General features: G+C 44.6%; 1 protein-coding gene across 2 annotated transcripts in view; it reads right to left on the bottom strand.

Moving 5' to 3' along the window:
- Window positions 1-14,044: 14,044 nt before the first annotated feature.
- The window catches only part of CDH16 (cadherin 16), a 54,728-nt gene continuing 46,211 nt past the window's right edge, over window positions 14,045-22,561 (bottom strand). For both annotated transcript variants that reach the window (XM_069739373.1, XM_069739372.1), the window contains 4 exons: window positions 20,124-20,369; window positions 19,538-19,654; window positions 15,045-15,161; window positions 14,045-14,394 (listed from right to left, as the gene is read on the bottom strand). In XM_069739373.1, the coding sequence (XP_069595474.1) occupies window positions 14,297-14,394; window positions 15,045-15,161; window positions 19,538-19,654; window positions 20,124-20,369 (578 nt within the window). In that variant the 3' untranslated portion in view covers window positions 14,045-14,296. The remainder of the gene's footprint in view (window positions 14,395-15,044; window positions 15,162-19,537; window positions 19,655-20,123; window positions 20,370-22,561) is intronic.

Here is a 22,561-nt window from a genome sequence, read left to right on the forward strand (position 1 = left end):
AAATCCACCTCCCCTTCCCACCCTAAATAAGTTCAATTTCACTTTACTCTTCCTATTCATTTTACGTTGTTTTTTTTTTATACAAAGTCTTCAAAAAAAGAAGTGACTGCCAAATTCATGCAAAAATTCCCCCCCAAAAAAACAAAATTCCTGAAGCGGGTTACACTTGAAAAACCCCATGGAATTTTCCTCCAACAAAAAAATCTGTTCATATTTTAAGGCGTAATTAGATACTAGTAAAATGAATAATTGTCACTTTATTATTGGACTCTGATGATACGTTTTGTGACATTGAATGCTGTTCTACATTAAATGGATTCCACTCGATTCAACCACAACAGTTGGGGATTTGCAGTGTGTAAAGTGGTTAATTACCTGGTTAAAAATCAAGCAGTGCAACATCTATATTGAGCAGGTTAACCCTGAAAATGTTCACTCTTAAGGTAACCTTAGTGCATTTTTAGCCTAAAAAAACTTAAATTAGTCTATAAAGCTTTTATACTTATTGTCCAGTGCTGTCTGTCAAACCCTGTTCTAGAGATATGTTGTCCTTTACTGCTCCTTTACGGGTAGAGCAATCACTGGAGAAGGACATCATGGTCGAAAAGAATAGAAGGAACAAGGTAAAGAGGAAGACTAGCAACCCGATGGCTTGATACTGTCAAGATAAAATAGATGTGAAAACCTGGATAATAAAGAAACTAGACAAAAGAAGAATCGACCCTTTCGAAATGTGGTGCTGAAGAAGGATGTTACCAATCCTATGGATGGCAAGAAGAACGAACAAATCAAGCCAGCCTGCTCACTAGGAGCCAGGATCACAAAGCTATGACTTGCCTACTGTGGACACATACTAAGATGGCAATCACTGGAGAAGGACATCATGGTCAGAAGAATAGAAGGAACAAGGCGAAGAGGAAGAACTCCTCGATGGCTTGATACTGTCAAAATGATGGCTGTAAAGACCCTGGTGCATAAGATCGATCTTCCTACAGATCGTTCATCCATCAAGTTGCCATGGCTCGAGATTGAGCTGAAGGCTGTTTAATAATAAATATTCCAGTTTTCCCCCATAGACATATTAGTGGAAGATGCGCTTCTTTGGGAATTAATTCCTGGATGATTAGATTTTAATTTCTACTGGTAACAGAAAGCATGTTGGTGCTATTCCTATTGTTTGGTAAAACAGCCAGAAATATTTATTTCAATCTCAAAAAGTTTGTCTAGGATTTAAAAAAAACAAAAAAAACATGGACTCTTTATTCCTAAAACATCGCTACATCTCCCTGCTGTGTATCGTATTGTCCAGCTTGATTGGAATGAATAGGGCTGAGCTACAATACTACACACAACCTGTAGTGGCACTGTTTTTGGAAAGCAGCAGCCATGTTTTTTTAATACTGCACTATCAGATAAGTATTGGCCAGAATGAGTGTGATCAGTTGTACATCGGATTGTTGGTTTGAGCCGTTAGACCAGTGTTCCCCAACTCCGGTCCTTGAGAGCCACCAACAGGTCATGGTTTCAGGATTTCCTTAGTATTGCACAGGTGATTGAATGCTTGCCTGGCCAGGTGATGCAATTATTACATGGCCTGTGCAATACAAAGGAAATCCTGAAACCATGACCTGTTCGTGGCTCTCAAGGACCGGAGTTGGGGAACACTGCGTTAGACTGACACATGAGTGAGGAAGATAATGATCCTCCATTGACCATTGTCATTGACTGTTTATGTATAATTTCCAAATGATGTTTGGTTGAAATGGTCAAAATTGGCTTTTTTTTCGTCTGACTTTTATGTGTGTAGACCGCATTAGAGAGGAGCATATTATAATCTTGTTCAAAACCATGGAAGTATGTGTGTAAAAACATCTGAACGCAGGGCTGCCACTAGAAATTTCGGGGCCCCATACTGGCAAAATTTTCGGGGCCCCCTTGAAACTCCGCCCAGGCTCCACCCCAGCCCCGCCTCCAGGCTCCACCCCAGCCCCACCTCCAGGCTCCACCCCTCGAACTGTCCACAGTCCCACCGCTATCTCTTGGAAAATCTCCACTTCTCACCTATCACACATTGACAGTTCCCATCACCAGATCACACATATAGCCGGCAGCTTTTGTTTTGGCCAAAAGATTTTTTAAGCCGCCACCACAACAAGGTAGACACTTTTGGCCGGGCCCTACTCTACTGTAACCTACTAAATATTTGTTAAAATATGCAATACAATTTAGGTATATTTTTATTTATTTTTCAATTTTTAAAATGACCTATAATACTACATACAAGGAACAAATACCACAACACTATGACCAGATGACATATTACCACCACAGTGATCGAATAATATAAAATACAAGGAACAAATACCGCTACACCATGACCAGACCACATATTACCTCCACATCATGACCAGACCACATATTACCAACAATGACTGAATACTACAATACTGATCAGTAATACAAAAAAAACCCACAATACTATCACCATCAGTGCCATTATGCACAGGAGATCTGTAATTAGTAAGCAGTGTCTGTGTACAGGTAATAGTGATCACTGGTGACATTACACACAGGAGCTCTGTATATAATGTATAGATAATACAGTGATCACTGGTGACATTGTACACAGGACCTCTGTATATAGTATACAGTGTATAGTGTAAGTGTATAGGTAACACTGACTCACCAGTGACGTCTCTAGGTGAAGTCCTTCATCTTTCATCCAGCACAGACCGCCATCACTTTATCCAGCCAGGACTCGTCTCTGCAGGAAATAAAAGTTATCTCGAGTTCCGCTTGTAGAACACATTACTTAATTTTCCCAACTTCTACATTACACCACATGAAGAAGGCAACATAGTATCACTCTACACAGTAACAGAACCGCCCCCCCCATTTAAAACAGTATACTCAAAAAATAAAATAAATACATCACTGCAATAATAATATCCCTTAATTAGCCCCTATGGTAATATTCGCCATCCTGGCCACCGTGTGTCTCATTTCAGGCTCCAGCCATATGTTCTCTCATCCTGCCCTCATGAGTATCCATTCTACCCCATATGATCTCCCCATCCTGCCCCATCTGTCTCCATCGTATCCATCCTGCCCCATCTGTTTCCAATCCTGCACCATCTCTGTCCAGCACTCTGCCCCATCCCTGTCCAGCACTCTGCCCCATCTCTGTCCAGCACTCTGCCCCATCTCTGTCCAGCACTCTGCCCCATCTCTGTCCAGCACTCTGCCCCATCTCTGTCCAGCACTCTGCCCCATCTCTGTCCAGCACTCTGCCCCATCTCTGTCCAGCACTCTGCCCCATCTCTGTCCAGCACTCTGCCCCATCTCTGTCCAGCACTCTGCCCCATCTCTGTCCAGCACTCTGCCCCATCTCTGTCCAGCACTCTGCCCCGTGTCCAGCTTTCTGCCCCCCATGTGTCCAGCTTTCTGCCCCCCATGTGTCCAGCTTTCTGCCCCCCATGTGTCCAGCTTTCTGCCCCCCCCCGTGTCCAGCTTTCTGCCCCGCCCACCCCTGTCCAGCTTTCTGCCCCCCCCCCGTGTCCAGCTTTCTGCCCCCCCCCCGTGTCCAGCTTTCTGCCCCCCCCGTGTCCAGCTTTCTGCCCCCCCGTGTCCAGCTTTCTGCCCCCCCCTGTGTCCAGCTTTCTGCCCCCCCCGTGTCCAGCTTTCTGCCCCCCCCCCCCGTGTCCAGCTTTACTGCCCCCTCTGTGTCCAGCTTTACTGCCCCCTCTGTGTCCAGATTTACTGCCCCCTCTGTGTCCAGATTTACTGCCCCCTCTGTGTCCAGATTTACTGCCCCCTCTGTGTCCAGATTTACTGCCCCCTCTGTGTCCAGATTTACTGCCCCCTCTGTGTCCAGATTTACTGCCCCCTCTGTGTCCAGATTTACTGCCCCCTCTGTGTCCAGATTTACTGCCCCCTCTGTGTCCAGATTTACTGCCCCCTCTGTGTCCAGATTTACTGCCCCCTCTGTGTCCAGATTTACTGCCCCCTCTGTGTCCAGATTTACTGCCCCCTCTGTGTCCAGCTTTACTGCCCCCTCTGTGTCCAGCTTTACTGCCCCCTCTGTGTCCAGCTTTACTGCCCCCTCTGTGTCCAGCTTTACTGCCCCCTCTGTGTCCAGCTTTACTGCCCCGTGTCCAGCTTTACTGCCCCCTCTGTGTCCAGCCTTCTGCCCCCCCTGTGTCCAGCTTTCTGCCCCCCCTGTGTCCAGCTTTACTGCCCCCCTGTGTCCAGCCTTCTGCCCCCCGTGTCCAGCCTTCTGCCCCCCGTGTTCAGCTTTACTGCCCTTCTGTGTCCAGCGGCCTTCTGCCCCCTCTGTGTCCAGCTGCCTTCTGCCCCCCTGTGTCCAGCTGCCTTCTGCCCCCTCTGTGTCCAGCTGCCTTCTGCCCCCCTGTGTCCAGCTGCCTTCTGCCCCCTCTGTGTCCAGCTGCCTTCTGCCCCCCTGTGTCCAGCTTTACTGCCCCCCTGTGTCCAGCTGCCTTCTGCCCCCGTGTCCAGCTGCCTTCTGCCCCCTCTGTGTCCAGCTGCCTTCTGCCCCCCTGTGTCCAGCTGCCTTCTGCCCCCCTGTGTCCAGCGGCCTTCTGCCCCCTCTGTGTCCAGCGGCCTTCTGCCCCCCTGTGTCCAGCTTTACTGCCCCCCTGTGTCCAGCTGCCTTCTGCCCCCGTGTCCAGCTGCCTTCTGCCCCCTCTGTGTCCAGCTGCCTTCTGCCCCCCTGTGTCCAGCTGCCTTCTGCCCCCCTGTGTCCAGCGGCCTTCTGCCCCCTCTGTGTCCAGCGGCCTTCTGCCCCCCTGTGTCCAGCTGCCTTCTGCCCCCCTGTGTCCAGCTGCCTTCTGCCCCCCTGTGTCCAGCGGCCTTCTGCCCCCTCTGTGTCCAGCTGCCTTCTGCCCCCCTGTGTCCAGCTGCCTTCTGCCCCCCTGTGTCCAGCGGCCTTCTGCCCCCTCTGTGTCCAGCGGCCTTCTGCCCCCTCTGTGTCCAGCGGCCTTCTGCCCCCTCTGTGTCCAGCGGCCTTCTGCCCCCTCTGTGTCCAGCGGCCTTCTGCCCCCTCTGTGTCCAGCCTTCTGCCCAACCCCCCCCCCCCCCCGATCTCCGCTCTTAATAGAAAAAAAAAAAAGTTCTACTTACCTGCCGCGCTCCTCTCTCCACGCAGCTGCACTGTGCACTCGCCGGCGACTGACAATGACGTCAGACGCCGGCGACCTGCACGCTGCGGCTGGCGGCTGTTAACTATTGACGTGCGGGCGCTGGCCCGCATGTCAATAGCGTACAGCTGCAGCGCCGGCCGCCGCTAAGGGCCCGGTTCAGCCTGCGGCTGCCGGTAGGGGCCCGGTGAGCAGGTAAGAGGGGGCCCGATGCGGGCCCCCTCTGCTCACCGGGCCCCTTACGCCAGTCACGGCTGTAATGCCCTGATGGCGGCCCTGTCTGAACGTAACCCACTGCCCGTCTGTAACTGCTTGTCCATAATCTCTTTCCTTCTATGTTTTCCATCAGTACCACCAATTATTATAATTCATATCACATCTTTTTTTGTTTTTGGTCTGGTGATAATTACTATAATTTTTGAGAAGTTTAGTAGCTAAGTCAATTTTAGCCAGTTATGGTGAGGACCATGTAGGCCTTACTGACTTAGTTTGTCACCTCTTATTACTTTGTGAGATACTTTTACAAAGTTCACATTTATTTTTCTGGGTATACCATAGTTATAATTACTACTGATCATTAGTTGGATCTGTTTGTTTTAGATCTACCAGAACGTCCAGGTAGTGAACAGGTTATGATCATGACCATTGTTCGTGGTCAGACTGCTACCAGCAAAGCTCTGCAGATCAGGTGTCCTTTATACCTGACTGCTCTCCATGGAAAATCCAGTGTTACCAGATGTAAATACAAAGACCTCGGTCAGATACGTTTCACTTGACTATTCATAACAGACTAGAACCTTACACCGGCGCAGGGTCTTTTCTACAATCCCACCATGAAAGATAGATGAACTTCTGAAAGCCTATTATGAAGTTCAGACTGTGCCAAGTTTCCAGGGAATGTAAGTGATAAGACCTGCAGAAGATACTAAGCTTGTGTGTGGGAATAATTCTCGGTGCAGCCTAAATAGAAGCCGTTCTAAGTTTAATGCAGATAGCTAAAAACAGGCGGCTTCACGCCTGCTATAATTAAGCTTCTCGTACAAGGTGCTCTTGTTAGAACCCATGTGCACGGTCCTATATTTGGAGTGACCCCTGGCTAAAGTGATAGTAGCAGAAGCTCCTTGGATACGCAAACAAACAAAGTTAATCAGCATGGGGTGGGATGTGGGCCAGGAGAGAGCGAAGTGTGATTCCCGAGAAGAGACAGGGAAGACACGGCGACCCGTCATGTGGTCACGCTGATATACAACAGATATATTAATAGTAAAATTCCTTTTATTCAAGTCCCTAAGGACCCGTCCGGTATAAACTTGTCACCCAGATGTTATAGAATATTTTTCTAAAACTCCTACTTAGGACATTGAACAAATCTAAGTAACATTCAAAGCGTTAATCTCTGGTGTTTCAGAGAAAAAGGTGACAAACTGGTTTCTCCCTCGTGTATATAAAGGGATAGACTTGTCAATCACCTGCGGCAGTGCTGGAAGAACTGCTGGAGGGGGAGCTAGGCTAGTCTTGACTTCGCTTATGGTCACCGGCAGGATCTTTCAACTAAATTCTCTCTGAATTGCAGCAGACTTGCTACAGTTTGGCATGATGCTTTGATTCATGCTGCCTGCGGTTCGGGCAGCATGAATTTGATAGCAGGTACTCTTTTAGGATTGCTACCTCCAGTAGGTGGCTGTAGAGTACCTGTTCTCTTGCTCTAAAAGGCTTCTGGAAAGTAACACATGGAGCCCAGAGTATCCATATGTCATTGGCATGTTGTTTAAAGGATTGTCTGAGAGTTTACCATTAAAGGTCTATTAGGATTGGTTATCAAAGTATAATCGATGAGGGTGCAACACCCATGATGATTAGCTGTTCCTGGGCTCGGCAGCTCTCAGAACTGTTCTGTTATGGAGCTGCATAAAACCTCTGTTGATGGAATATTGGCCTCGGACGGGTACTACACATCCATTCCCTATTGATTTGAATAGGTGGTGGACGTGCAATACCTGGTCACAGACACCATACAGTCAACGGAGGGGGGTTGTGCAGCTCAGTAACTGAGCGCGTCCACCTGACATCAGGAAGAGCTGATAGGACGAGGTTTCGGGTGCCGCACCCCCACTGATCAGACATGGATGACCTATTCTAATGATAGGCCATCAATGTTAAAGTCCTCTACAACCCTTTTAAATTGTACCTTTTGGGATTCGTATGACTACTACGCTATAATGGTCGCTGGGTTGTCACCCAACATCCCTAAAAAGTCATAACTCAAACTCTCTATTACTGAAAAACAATTCAAAGACTTCCATCCACTGTAAAGAGTTTTATTTTTATAGTGCACCTTCTATAAATTGTCTATTTCACTTATAATAAACATTTTGTGGGTGATTTGATCATTACTGACATTTGCACATAGATGGATTCCTCTTCTTGGTCCTATAGTTTATGGCACTGGCTGGACACACCACATAAAACCTGTTAATTTAGGGTAAAATGTTTGCGCAAGCTCTTGTTATTGGAACCTGTGAGCCACGGCCTCCATCTGATTTATGCCCTTGGTTTGAGTTTGGAGAAAGAATTAGCTTTTTGTTTGCTTTGGACTGAAGTCATTTTCCATCCACTTCGATTTAGGTCAGATTTATTCTAAACAATAGCACATCTTCACATACTAAATTAGCGTAGCGTGAAAACTGTAGACTGTTACTTACTTTTTATTTAGCCCAAGTGTCGCTGTGTCATAGTTCTATTACTCTAAGTGTTTAAGTGTTTGTGGGCCTTTACGTTAGTAAAGTCTAATAGTTAATCAAAATGGATGCAACTTTCTGACAGATTCTAAAGGGAATTCATCAACTTGATAAAAAGTCCACTGTAGTAAAAGGCACCAAATTTGGTAAGAGGCGTACATCCATTAGGCTATGTTCTCAAAACATTTTACCCTACATTCTGTTGCTCCGCACAAAACTGGATTCGAGCGTATGCGCCAACGACACCATTGACTATAATGATGCGAACTGAGTCAGTGTTTGTCTCTGATGCATCATTTTAGGCCGTCTACACGTATAAGTTTGGTCATTTGTCATCGAGATGTAAGTGTATTGAGCTACGCAAATTATGTCTTGTCGAAATATGGCCCGAAGTATCATGCGTCTGGATTTAAACTCTTGAGCCTGCGCTTTGTGGCAAGACACAGCAGGTACACCTTTTTTTCTGAGTGTTTCGTTTCTGTTATTTCAGTCTTTTTAGGCGTTTTCATTTATTCATTTATCTGTCCTAGCATCTTTTGGGTGCAGAAAGTAAAGTCGGTCAATAGACGCAGACCTTGGCATCATTGTCCTACTTTTGGTCATGGATGATACTGTTGGACATATTGCAATCAGATTGCGTGTAGATGTTGAGTTTAATTATCTAACGTTGTCAATCACTGCTATTAGCAAAAAAAATGCTTTGACGCTGGTAATGGTGGCAAGTATATGTAATCTGTCTGAAATATAATCCATTACAATCCCATGTCTGAGCTCAAAGCCAGATGGTAAACTATTACAGGAAGATGGAGAAGGTGGAAAGGTAGAGGAGCACTGTACAAGTACAATGATATGGCGGACCATTGTTTGACAATCGATAGGAAATAAAACTTGCTTTAAAAAAAAAAAAAAAATCATCCCAGAATATATATTTGCACACAAGCATCTTAAACTATTGTGCATTTCCGCAAACAATAAATGGCTCCAATTTCCCTTTCAGTTTTAAGAAGAGGATGGGCGTATGACATAATCTACTTAACCATCTTTTAAAGCCTAAATCCAGTGATCTACTTAGAGCAAGTGTTAAGGTACCTTCACACTCAGCAACTTTACAACGAGAACGACAACGATCCGTGACGTTGCAGCGTCCTGGATAGCGATCTCGTTGTGTTTGACACGCAGCAGCGATCAGGATCCCGCTGTGCCATCGCTGGTCGGAGCTAGAAGTCCAGAACTTTATTTCTTCGTCAGGTCGGCGTGTATCGTCATGTTTGACAGCAAAAGCAACAGCGCCAACAACGTTTACATGAGCTAACAACCAGCGAGAACGATAAGTGAGTCGCCGTTACGTCACTGGATCGCTCCTGCATCGTTCTGGAGCTGTTGTGTTTGACGTCTCTACAGCGACCTAAACAGCGACGCTCCAGCGATAGGCTCGTTGTCTATATCGCTGCAGCATCGCTGAGTGTGACGGTACCTTTAGAATGTGCAGCACTTTACTTCCTCCCTACTGAGAGAAAAAACTAGCTGGTAATGTCCTGTGATCACAGCAGCATCTGCAGCGATATAAGCATGGTGTCTCTCCAATGTAATGGTGAACGGAGATGGTGGGGTGGCAAGTGTGATATGATGCCACCTGATCCTGACTTGTTCCACTGCATCTATCACCTACCAGACAATTACAACTTTGGTAGAAGGTCCAGTTCTATAGCCAAGTCAGGGCCTCTTGACTTTTTTCATGCATTATTCAGTGGGGGGATATTTGCTTGACTAATGACCTGAGAAGACCCTTCATCATGTCACTATTCTTGTGCCGATACACAGGTTCAGTGGTGATCTCCTCACGAGCGGAGTTGTGATGAGCGAGTATGCTCATTACTCGAGTGTCGCCGAGCATGCTCAGGTTGTCTCCGAGTATTGCGGCATGCTCGGAGATTTAGTTTGTCGATGCAGCTGCATGACAGCTTGAATACATGTTTGTTAGGCAATCCCCACATGTATTCAAGATGTCTAGCAGCCGCAAATCATGCAAACTAAATCTCCGAGCATGCCGCAATACTCGGAGAAACCCCAGTAACAAGCAAACTCGCGCATCACTAGAGCTGAGGCTTTGTCAACATGTCATGGCTTTCAAAGACTAAATCCTGAGAAAAATTGCTTTATTTTACGTTTTTGCACCCATAGATCTGTTCTACTGCTGGACAAACCCTTCAATTAACAGTTATATTTATTTTACTTTGCTCACTTTGTGTGTTGCTACTTAATATTTGGCATCCCTGCATAGTTTGCAGATTTCACGGCTGACATTTTTTCTCACTTTTTTTTCCCCCAAAATTTTACTCATGAGATAACATGTGTAAATATTTTAACACATTAAAAATACTATAAAAAAAAGTGATGTTACTATCCTATTAGTTCAACAGTTAAACAAGCAGTTAACCTTTTAGCAAGCAAATATTGTCATTAAGTACAGCGAGGACATTTTTGAAAAATTAAATTTTTTATTTTTTTTATTTGAGTGATAAATACGTACAGATCAGTGTGTGTGTTCCCCCCGAACGTGTTGCTGACATTTAGTACTGGAACACTGACTGTAGAGCCAGACAGTGTAGGAACGAGGGGGAGAGACGACGACATCTGAATTAAACGGCCCTTAATTACAAATTCGGTTGCTTTGTCAGCCTGTGTTTTTTTTTTTTTTTTAATTACTGGAGAAAGATTAAAGAGCGAGTAATCTGCTGGCGCTATCTTGATGGAGTTAGGAGAGAAATGCACAACAACACATTCATTTTCCACTACATTTCTGCTTAATAAAAGCGACCATTTTATTGTGCATTGTGTCAATTTTACTGCTCTTTTCTTGACATTGGGCTTATTATTATTATTTATTGTTATAGCGCCATTCATTCCATGGCGCTTTACATGTGAGGAGGGGTATACATAAAAACAAGTACAATAATCTTAAACAATACAAGTCACAACTGTTACAGGAGGAGAGGACCCTGCCCGCGAAGGCTCACAATCTACAAGGGATGGGTGAGGATACAGGAGGAGTGAGGACCCTGCCCGCGAGGGCTCACAATCTACAAGGGATGGGTGAGGATACAGGAGGAGTGAGGACCCTGCCCGCGAGGGCTCACAATCTACAAGGGATGGGTGAGGATACAGTAGGTGAGGATAGAGCTGGTCATGCAGTGGTTTGGTGGATCGGTGGTTACTGTAGGTTGTAGGCTTGTCGGAAGAGTTGGGTCTTCAGGTTCTTTTTGATGGTTTCGATGGTAGGCGAGAGTCTGATATGTTGTGGTAGAGGGTTCCAGAGTAGGGGTGATGCGCGAGAGAAATCTTCCAACACCCCAGCTGTTTGCAGCTCCTATTGTCGCTAGGTTTATATGTTGTATAGAGCCAGAGCATCACAGCTCCATATGCTGCATGGTGGCCATTATCAGGTATTATGCCAGTAGGAGAATAGCTATGGGCAAATCAACAAAGAAGTTGCTGGACAAGGTCTTCAAATCGACTAGTCGCTGCTCGTACATAGTCTGGTCTTTTCCGTGGATGCTAAAAGAAACGAGAATAATAGTGAGGGATGAGTGTGCTGTGACTGCTCCGGCCATCGCTCGCCCACTCCGTACAGAAAGACGCTGTTATCCACTTATCGGGAGGACGGCTGGTGACTCAGAATAAACACACTTTTCTGGAGTGATTTAACCACCACAAATGTTTCTGTAAAGCAGTGCGCTGTTGGAGCATTTAAGAAGCGGAAACTTCTTTTAAAAGCAAAATGGAAAAATCTTTGCAGGACTTTTCTGTGGTTTGTTTGATCAAATTGTCCGATTGCGGACTGGAGGCTGCAGATGAGATTTCCCTTGTTTTTAATGTAGCAAATTTTGTTTCTTGGGTTTCATAAGATAGAAGCCTATAACTAGATCTTTGTAAAACTAATTGTCAGACAGTGAATCTGATGATCCAATACCCCGGGGGCCGATCACTATTAGTCTGTGGTAGTGTATGACAAGCCTTTGATAATGGTTATTCGGTTATTCTTTGTAAGGACTAGAATTACCAGGATTTCAGTAATATAAAGGGAAAAACTACTCTCACAGATAGTCATGGCCAAAAATGTTGGCATTTTTCCAGAAAATGAAGTATTTTACGCAGAATATTTTTGCAATTACACATGATTTGCTATACACATTTTTATTTACTTTATTTCCTTTTGGAACAACACAAAAAAACACATAAAAAAAGGCAAATGGAATATAAATAAACACCATGCCAAATATGGACTAGACTAAGTTGTTGGCACCCTCAACTTATTATTTAGCTGCACGCCCTTTGCAATAAATTAACTGCAATCAATCGCTTCCTATAACCATCAACAAGCTTCTTATACCTCTCATCTGGAATTTTGGAGCACTCTTCTTTTGTAAACTGCTCCAAGTCTCTCATACGTGAAGGCATCTTTGCCCAACAGCAATTTTAAGATCTTTCCACAGGTGATCAATGGGATTTAGATCCGGACTCCTTGCTGACACTTGAGAACTCTCCAGTGCATTGTTTCCATCCATTTCTGGAGGGCTGCTTCAAGTATGTTTGGGGTAATTGTCCTGCTGGAAGACCCATGACCTAGGACACAAGCCCAGCTTTCTTTTTTTTTTTTAATATAATCAGATTTTTATTAACGAAATTCAAACAAGCAGTCCTGACATTACAATGTCCAACAAGGTCACATATTTTCAATTACTCAAGCCCAGCTTTCTGACACTGGGCACTATATTGCCACCCAAAATCCTTTGGTAATCTTCAGATTTCATAATGCCTTGCACACAATCAGTTCCCCAGTGCCAGAGGCAGCAAAACAACCACAAAACATCTCTGAACTACCACCATACTTGACTGCAGGTACTGTTCTTTTCTTTGTAGGTCTCATTCCGTTTTTGGTAAACAGTATAAAGATGTGCTTTACCAAAAAGCTCTATCTTGGTCTCATCTGTCCGCAACATACTTTCCCAGAAGGATTTTTGTTTTCTCGCGTTCATTTTGGCAAACTGCAGTCTAGCTTTTTTTAAAGTCTGTGTCAGCAGTGAGGTCCTCGTGTGTCCTGCCATAGCATTCACATGTGGATGGATAGTTTGTGCTGACACTGATGCCCCCTGAGCCTTCAGGACAGCTTGGATTTCTTTAGACCTTGATTGGGGCTGTTTATCCACCATCCAGACTATCCTGCATTGCAACCTTTCGTAAATTTTTTTTTTTTTTTCCTGCAGTCCACATCAAGTGAGATTAGCTACAGTGCCATGGATTGTATACATCTTGATTGTTTCACACCATGGACAAAGTAACATCAAGATCTCTGGAGGTGGACTTGTAACCTTGAGATTGTTGATATTGTTCAACAATGTTGGTTTTCAAGTCCTCAGTTCTCTTCTCCATACTTGGTGTGGCACACACGGGCAAAAAATGCAAAGATTGAGTCAACTTCTCCCCTTTTTTATCTGGTTTCAGGTGTGATTTTCATATTGCCCACACTTGTTACTTGCCACAGTTGTGAGTTAACGAGCATCACATGCTGGTAACAAAGTTGTTTACTCACGATTTTGGAAAGGTGCCAACAATTTATGTCCAGCTCATTGTTGGCGTTTTGTGTGAAATTATGTCCAATTTGCGTTTTTTTTTTTTATGTATTGTTCCAATGCCGCAAAGGAAATAAACCTGTGTATAACAAAACATGTAATTTCAATAATTTTCTGGGAGAAATGCTTCACTTTCTGGAACAATTTCAAGGATGCTGACACGTTGGGTCATGACTGTAAATACTGTATCGGTCATCATTGCAGACTGCGTGCATTAAAGAGAGGCCCCACAGGATGGCCTGGATGACTTGGACTTTGTTTCCCCTTCCATACCAATTCTTCACCATTGGCTGAGTTTCCCCCATAATCTTTGGGAAAAAATGCAGCTTCTCTGGAATCGGGCACAGGATGTGATGATCTAGTAGCAAAGAGTGCAGGAATCGGGAAGCAATAAGGACTGACTTCCTGCTCTTTCTCTATAGTGACTTCCTGCGGCTGCCGAGTATCAGATGCGTCCATTTTCACCAGTGATTGAAAGCCTAAGTAATTTACACGGTCTTCAGAAAAAACAAGGCTATTTGAATTGCGCCATATTCATTTATTATCACATCGTTTGAGTGAAATCAGTGGTTCAAACGTGATTTAGAGACATCTGAACAATTCTGGAATAAAAATGTGGAATCTTTAGAAACACTGTTTTAGGATCGAAAAAGAAAAGTGTGAGGACAGACTGTGAGATCCAGAAATGGTGTCTACCAATGAGAGCAGCGTCATGTTTAGGAATGAAGGAAAATGTGGCTCGTTGGCCAGAGAATGCCGACTGTTGCCTGGTTCAGGCCGTGTTCCGCAGCGGAATGGTGTCCGGCGTGTCTCCGGTCTTTGCAGGCTTCGAATGAGCCAAGCGACAGAAGACAATGATTAGAATAAGACCTGAAAGAAAGAAATATATGCAGCAATATATTATTGTGGCTTGAGAAAAATGTTGGGCAGTGTGACGACCTGAAGATCACAGTGGCGCCCTAACGATTGCGACTCTGTCTACAGCGACCTCGAATTTTGGTCCCAAATCACACACGACTCTTGTCTCCCAAGTAAATTCCATCTTGGTAAATTTAAAATTGCACAACAGTAATTTACAGAGAAGTTGCACAAAAGCTTTTGATTGTACAACTTGCCGCTGTGAGTCCTCACCCTAACGGGATTGTCCAGGACGGTGATATTTCAGATAGGTAATTAAGATTAGATCGGTATCGGGGACAATACCCCACCAATCCTCTGGAGCCAAGTTTACACATCGTACTTAATCAAGCAGCGCATCTGTATACACTGTAGTGGACTCAGGTGATACAGCTCTGCTCTGCGATACCTGGGAATGTCCACTACAAAGTGTACAGGGCTTTGCTGTTCGGGTCTGTACACTGGGTTTATCTGGCTGCAGAGGTAGCTGATATCTAATGGGTGCGAGGTTACCGGAGTCTGTACCCCCCAACCATGTTGTTCATAGGTCATAGCGCAGTTGTGGACACCTGAGATGTCTAGTATTTGTATGTATGTGATTACGAGGAATTAAGATTACTTACCTATAGCTCCCAATGTACCCAAGATGATGCCCAAGGCTGAAGCGACTGTGGGCATGCCCTCCATCCTGTCCACCTCCACCTTGCAGTGACCCCTGGTGCTACAGGGACAGACTATGACTGAGGAGGATACAAGGAGAATGGTCAGATATGGATAAAGGCGTCCCGATTTTAATCTGGGGTGCTCAAAAAGTTAGCTACCAAAATGTTCATCTAGACCTTCATTGTCAGTCACCAAACTGCAATCACATCGTCGTCCTCTCGGTTTTTATAAATGTGGATGGAATATCCCTTGAAACAGTAAATTGTAACTTTTTATGCAATAGTATATACAAATGTAAAAGACGAATGAAACTTGTGGAGGGGTCACTAGTCGTCTTCCAGCGTCTCCACCCTCGACGACCGTCTTTGTCAGCTGTGGGAGGAGGAGGAAGGAAAGAATAATAGTTTTTCTTTTTAATAAGTACTGGAGAAGAATGGAAGGGGGGCCCAGGATGGGAGTCATAATTAGAGATGAGCAAATATTTCAATATTCGGTACATATTATGATCGCGATGTTTGCAATATTCGCCAAACGTCATTGGAGTCAATGGGAGTACAGATGAGATGTTCGGAAACTATCATCAAACATGCATTCGGCACAAATATGGTATGAATATGGCAAATTTGGTTTTGGCAATCGTTTTCCGAACATATTCGCTCATCTCTAGTTATTATACCAGGAAGCCGCCAAGGATGTGGGACAATATACCAGGAGGGGGCCAAGAATGGGGGGGGGGACATTGTGCCTGGATGGGGAGCATTGTAGCAGGAAGGAACCCAGGATGGTGGGCATTGTATTAGAATGGGGGGGCATTTTACTAGGAAGGGGATGAGGATGGGGGGACATTATACCAGGACGGGGGGCATTATTATAGAAGGGGTATGGGATAATGACACATTTGAGTAACAGGAGAATACTACACAGAGGTTTGACTACCACACCTCTATACTTTATGCAGCCATTTTTGTTCACATCTTTGCCTCCATTTCAATGGAGTCTCAGCTGACAAATCTAAAAATCTCAGTCATAAGCATAAATAATCTTGTGATACTTTACTCCGTCTGATATAGAAAAGCAGGTAATGTGAACTTGACTTTTTTTCCATTTAGCCTGAATGCTTTTTGGCTGCTTATAAAAAGAACCTGAAGACCCACCTCTTCCGACAAGCCTTCAACCTGCATAAACCACCACTCGACCAAGCCACTGCACGACCAGCTCTATCCTCACCTACTGTATCCTCACCCAACCCTTGTAGATTGTGAGCCCTCATGGGCAGGATCCTCTCTCCTCTTGTACCATTGTGATTTGTACTGTACTTGTTGTCACGATTCACGGGAAGGATATCTTTATCATCCCCGCCAATCTCACCAATTTGTCATGAACCGGGGTTGTTTGGTTGCCCCTGGTTCCTTTCTGAAGGAGAATTATCTATATCCCACTTCACAGTTCCGGTTTGGAACTTGCAGCTCTCTGGCACCCCATTTACCCTAAGGTCAGTCAGGGTACTGCACCTACGATAGTCACCAGAAAGGCTGCCCTACTTTGTACTGGCTAAGGGGCACACTGCAGTGAGGGCAATATAACTACTCCCACTCAGGCAGGAACAATAATTATCAACGCCGCCAGTCACTACAAAGCCTCCCAAACGCACAGGACAAATCCGCTGCAACCAGCTCTGATTTATTAATCATTAACAGGTCCAGAACCTACCCAAATTAGTAGTGTAATTGACTTCAGAAGACGTGACGTGACCGTTCGTTACAGAGCAAGGAGGAACAAAACTAGTAATTTTACTCCAAAAAAGGTAGGCAGTAGTGATAAGCGAGTGTACTCGTTGCTCGGGTTTTCCCATGCACGCTCGGGTGACCTCCGAGTATTTGTTAGTGTTCGGAGATTAAGTTTTCATCTCAGCTGAATGATTTATAGCTATTAGCCAGCCTGAGTACATGTGGGGGTTGCCTGGTTGCTAGGGTATCCTCACATGTAATCAAGCTGTCTAGTAGCTGAAAATCATTCAGCTGCCGGAATGAAAACTTAATCTCCGAACACTAACAAATACTCAGAGGTCACCCGAGCATGCTCGGGGAAACCCGAGCAACGAGTACACTCGCTCATAACTAGTAGGCAGTGTTTACAGAAGTATCGAAAGATATCATAAAGACAATTATCGCATGTACAATACAATTACAAATAAAATGGGATTAAAGTTGAAAAAACACTTACATTTCGTTATGTCATATAATTTCATGGCTGACCGTGTGCTGTGGGGGATGAGCGAGCATATATCCAGATGTGTCACACAAAGACAAAGACACGTGAAGAAGGCTGCTTCACTTATTTCCTAGCCTAAAACCAAGGCACTCCCCCTGTGGTGATCTCACTTGGAGGCTAAATCCTCCCCTTTTCTTATAGTCCTAGCACCCATTTTTATGCATGATGTACAATGAAGGCACAGTGACAGCGGGGTAATATGGGACGAGCCTGCAGGGGGCAGTCTATAGCAGGCCTCGCATAGATCAGGTGCAGCCCGGGGACTCTGCAGAGCTGACTTCATTTACAAGTTGCGAAAACACGATCCTTCAGCTGCTAGGAGGATTACAGCTGCTGCCAAAGAAGAAATGAATGTATTGTTATGGAGATTTTTTTTTTCTACTTGACAAGCATTATAACACAGCGCTGCCCAGCAGCGCTAAATGTCAGGGAATTATACAAAATGTACTGTGGACGTTATAATAATGGAGCACATCACCTACGTGAACTTAATCATTATGTAATTATACTGCCCTTAACATGGGAAATAATAATCACTTTACATCCCGGGGTTTACTGAGTGCTCATCTGCAAAAAGCTTGAGCTCTACACAGAGAAAGATGAGATCACCGGCTCTAGATCCGTGCTCAGAGACATGGCCGAGGTGAGGAGGCCGAACCCGACCAGCACTGAGCAAGACACAGAAGTACAAGGTGTTCAGTGCTCAGAGACAAGACAGGATAATTAACATCGCGGTCACCATTCCTCCTAGCAGTGTGTCTGGATGCAGTGAATGACAGTTTTTGCTGACCAATGTAGGACCAGGGTGTCCCGGGGCTTCCTCCATGTGTCTACTGTTCGGACTAATTACCTGGCTATTTAACCAGCTCTCTGCCTTAGATTACTGCCAGTTGTAGCTTTTCTCCAGTGGTGTGTGTGCTTTGTGCTCTTAGTCTTGTGATCTTTGCTGGTTGACCTTGCATTTGCCTAGCCCTTTTGTCATGATTCACTTCCTTCTTGGAATTCGGACCCCGGACTGTTACCTGACTGTGCCTTTTTGTGTCTCCCCTTTGTCTGACATACCCTCGTGTCTTTTGACCTCAGACCTCTTCACTACCCATCCTCTCGGCTTGTCCATGAGTAGTGACTAGGGTCACAATTGCAATGGGTAGGAGAAGTTCTGCAATTATTTTCATCAATGGAAATAACTGACAAAACTTGGATGGTGAGAACTGACACCGACCGGATGAAACTCTGATCCAAATCACTAATGCGCAACGGTTAAGGTTTATAAATACGAGAGAAAAAAATCACGGATGTGTGAATGAGGTCTTACAGGAGATCCCAAGGATCAGAAAAATGGATGTTTGCACATGGCAGATACTTTTGTTTTCTTGTTCTGAAGTGTACATATGAGACACAATACATAATCTGTAGTGGAAATTGATGTTTGACATGGTTTTCCACCATTCATTGGGTGAAATCAGCAAAAATTCTGGATCAGAATTTGCAGATCACAAAGGGGAAAATCAGCAAATAAGATATACTTCTGAGACTTTAATGTGAAGCTCTAGAAACTGCTAAAACTTTCCAAGAAGTCCAAAAATGTAAAAGAAAACCTAGATGTAAAGCGATATGATGTGAGATCAGATTGTTAAATGTTCCTGCTCCTCTGGCGCTTTCAGTCTCCAGAAGCCCAAAGCTAAAATTATCCCTCCATGTCTTCACCTCCCGGGTCCCATGAGATGAGTGGCTGTGTTTGTGTCTAGCACTCAGCACCATCGTGCCGTAGGTCACCAGAAGATGTATGTGAGTGAGCGCTCAAAACACCCTTAAAATAGAGCGCAGTGTCTTCACTGGGGCTCAGGCAGCCCCGCTCATTAGTAACAGAAATCCTTCCTTGCCAAAAGCAATGTTTATTGGGCTGGAGGACCATTCTTTCTATGTGACAAGCACACTTTAGCCGACACATCACGTATACAGACTTCAGGGTCTGGAGTTCACAAGGTTAAATATTCTGGAATCCGCAACGTTTTGTCTTCACTTGTAGCCAGGCCAAGAAAGCCGCCAGTAAATCTAATGCCTCAGTCCTCCTCCTACGGCCTGTACATAGACGACGTTCACACATTGTATATTTTTCGTATTTTCGATGCCACGGTGACATTTTTATTTAACGATTACATTATTTTTCCATGATTTTTACCTCTCAGTTGCACTTGTTGACTTTGCGGATCAGTCCCATTATCCGTAATGAGGATCCGCACGTGGTGAACGGCCGCTTGTATATAATGCACCGCCATGGATAGATAGGCATGGGTACCTGCAATGAGTATATGAAACCGTATTAGGCCAGGGTCACAAGATGGTATTTCTATAAATCCAAGATAATCGGGCTTAAAAAGCAAATCACACTCTGATCAGAGTGTGATCAGATTTTCCTGGATGAGGACAGGATGAAGAAAATTTCTCCATCTTCCCCATTCCGTCAGTCTGTGAAAATCGGACTACACTCAGATGTCATCCAAGTGCAGTCCTATTTTTTATTTTTTCCACTTGTTGACTTTACCGGCCGAGCACAATCTAAATATCGGATGCAAATCAGACACTCTGTCCAAGGAAAAAATCTGACGTGCACCGCCCCATAAAATAACATTGGTCCGATATTTTGTCAAGCCAAAAATACCACGCTGGAAGTCAGGATATAATAAGTACGAAAAAGGTTTATTAAACCGTGCAACATTTTACTCATCTGGAGCCACTTCTCTGCTATTGTGGACGCCAATACCTACCGTTCAGAGCAGTCACCCTCCAGTGTCGACGAAGTGCAGCATCGTCAGGAAGCCTGAATGTGAAGGGGGCGCTGTGTCCTGCTGAACCTCTATCACAAGCCCTGATGAGAAGTCTTTGCTTTTCTAGTCTTGGGGTGCAGAAATGGGAATTTGTGTTGCCTACAGGACCGTTGTTGCAGGGAATGTTGTTGCCGGCCTGCAGTAACCGTATCGTCACATCTGCCGTAGCTGATAGACCACCATCATCTGAAAAATGTCAGGGAATGTTGCATTTCCGTTTTTTTTTTTTTTTTTTACCTTTACCTTTCTATGCAAGAAGGGGAGGTAGATGTTCCTTTCCGAATCCAGAATTTGCAGTCTTATACCTTGGACCTAGCTCTTTTTTTCAACCTATGTAGCAATCATGGGACTTGTTGCTCTGTGAGGAGGTATATAGTGAGCTGTGTCTTCTCACGTACTATAACGATTAACTGTACTGGTAATTTACACCTCTACAATGATTAAAGATCACTTCCAAGCAGTGTCGTCACCATTTGTCCCTTCGGACGCGCGCAGTGACCCGGGCCGCGCGCCCTCTTCTCCTACATCCCACTGCCGCCAGCTCTTGGCTTTGTGCAGTTGTTTTGTGCCAAGCAGATGTTCTCGGCCCGGTGACTGTGCGCCTCTCCTGTTGGGGAAGTAGGCGGTTCGTGGCAAGATTAATTATGCAATCATCTACATTTTAATCTGCATGCCAATTATCGCAATTATTCCTAATATGAAAGGAGGGAGGGATGAGTAACGGTGTGGGTAACATGCACAAAGACTGATCCGGCAGCAGCCCTCCCCTACACTTTGTTTCAGTGCTGTTTTATTAAAGATATAACAAGTATAAGAAAGGAATAGCTGTATATAAAAAGGAATATAAAGCAAATGGAATGCAATAAGCTATTAATATTAACATCCCAATTATCCCCGAAAGAAAAGAAAAATCGCAAAGATGAGACATGAAGTTCACAGGAGCCATCACGCGGGTCCTCTATGACGGCCATATACCCTAATGGGGATAAAATGAGCATGTCCTGGAGAATATGCCGTATGTGAGCAGATATTACACGAAGTATGGGAGTTATTTATGCACTGAGCAGCTGCGGTCTCCATCTCGCAGCCATTCCACACCGCCAAATACAGATACATGAATCAAGCCTTACACTAACCCCCCATTGTAATGTCTTCCTCTTTAGTTACGGTGGGTATTGCTTGCCCTCGCCCCAACCCCCATTGCATTATTTTCTGATGACCCCATTCATCACTTATTCTGCATGATGCAAGGATGAAAAAAATACTTTACTCAGCTCCGTCTACATAATGGAAACAGACCAAGCTTTCTCAGCGTGCAAACCTGGCGGAAAATAATAAATTGTATATTTAAATAGACGATTTATTACAGTCTTGTAGGTAGAGCAGGTCCCAGAGAGGATTCACTCTTTGCTCTCCACTAATATCAGAATAAGGTGTGGGGAACCCTTCTAAACCTGTTTTTCTGATTACTGAGAGTAAAAACACTTCCTAAAGGGGGCTGTCCACTTTGACAATAATAATAATAATAATTAATAAAAAGGCTTAAAATGGGCTAAAATAAAACAATACTCGCCAATCCCTGTTTGTTTTTGTTCTGACGCTGCCTGGTCCTCCAATGATATTTACTATGCACCACAACAAACACTTCCTGTCACAGGAGCATGTGACTGCTGCAGACACTCATTGGTGGAAGTGTCAGCATTGCAGCTTGTAATTGGCTGGACACAGGAGCATGTGACTGCTGCAGACACTCATTGGTGGAAGTGTCAGCATTGCAGCTTGTGATTGGCTGGACACAATGGCATGTGACTGCTGCAGATGTTCATTGGTTGAGGTGTGTCAGCATTGCTGCCAGTGATTGGAGGCAATCATGGGCATGTTACTGCTGCAGACACTTATTGGTTGAGGCATGTCAGTATTACAGCCTGCGATTGGCTGAGCATTAATCTCCAGTGTTATGAAAGGGGCCATGAAGTAAAATACAGCTGGGACCTGAGAAGCGGCAAGGAATCAGTGACGGTGATGTAAACCAGGTCCTCCGCAGTAAGAGATGCTCTTTAGTGCTGCTCTCTACGTGGACTAACAGAAGGATATCCTGATTCCTGATAGAAGATTCCTCCTTATTAACAGAAAGTTCCCTAACGGGGTATTTCAAAATTGCTTTGTTTTTTTTTTTGTTTAGGCCATAGATTTCTTTGTAGATAAATCATGGCTATTTATTGCCAAAAGTGATGGCCACCTTTTCAGCCCCATACGACGCAGTTATGAGCAGTGACTCCAGCTTGGCTGTATTAAAGCCCACTTCCTCCCTCATCAGAGGCTTGGTTAAAGTTTCCCACAAACTGTAGAAACACAAACTATATAATAGGTTGCTATAA

The sequence above is a fragment of the Ranitomeya imitator genome, chromosome 9 (genome assembly GCF_032444005.1).
Source record: "Ranitomeya imitator isolate aRanImi1 chromosome 9, aRanImi1.pri, whole genome shotgun sequence".
Taxonomy (NCBI): domain Eukaryota; kingdom Metazoa; phylum Chordata; class Amphibia; order Anura; family Dendrobatidae; genus Ranitomeya; species Ranitomeya imitator.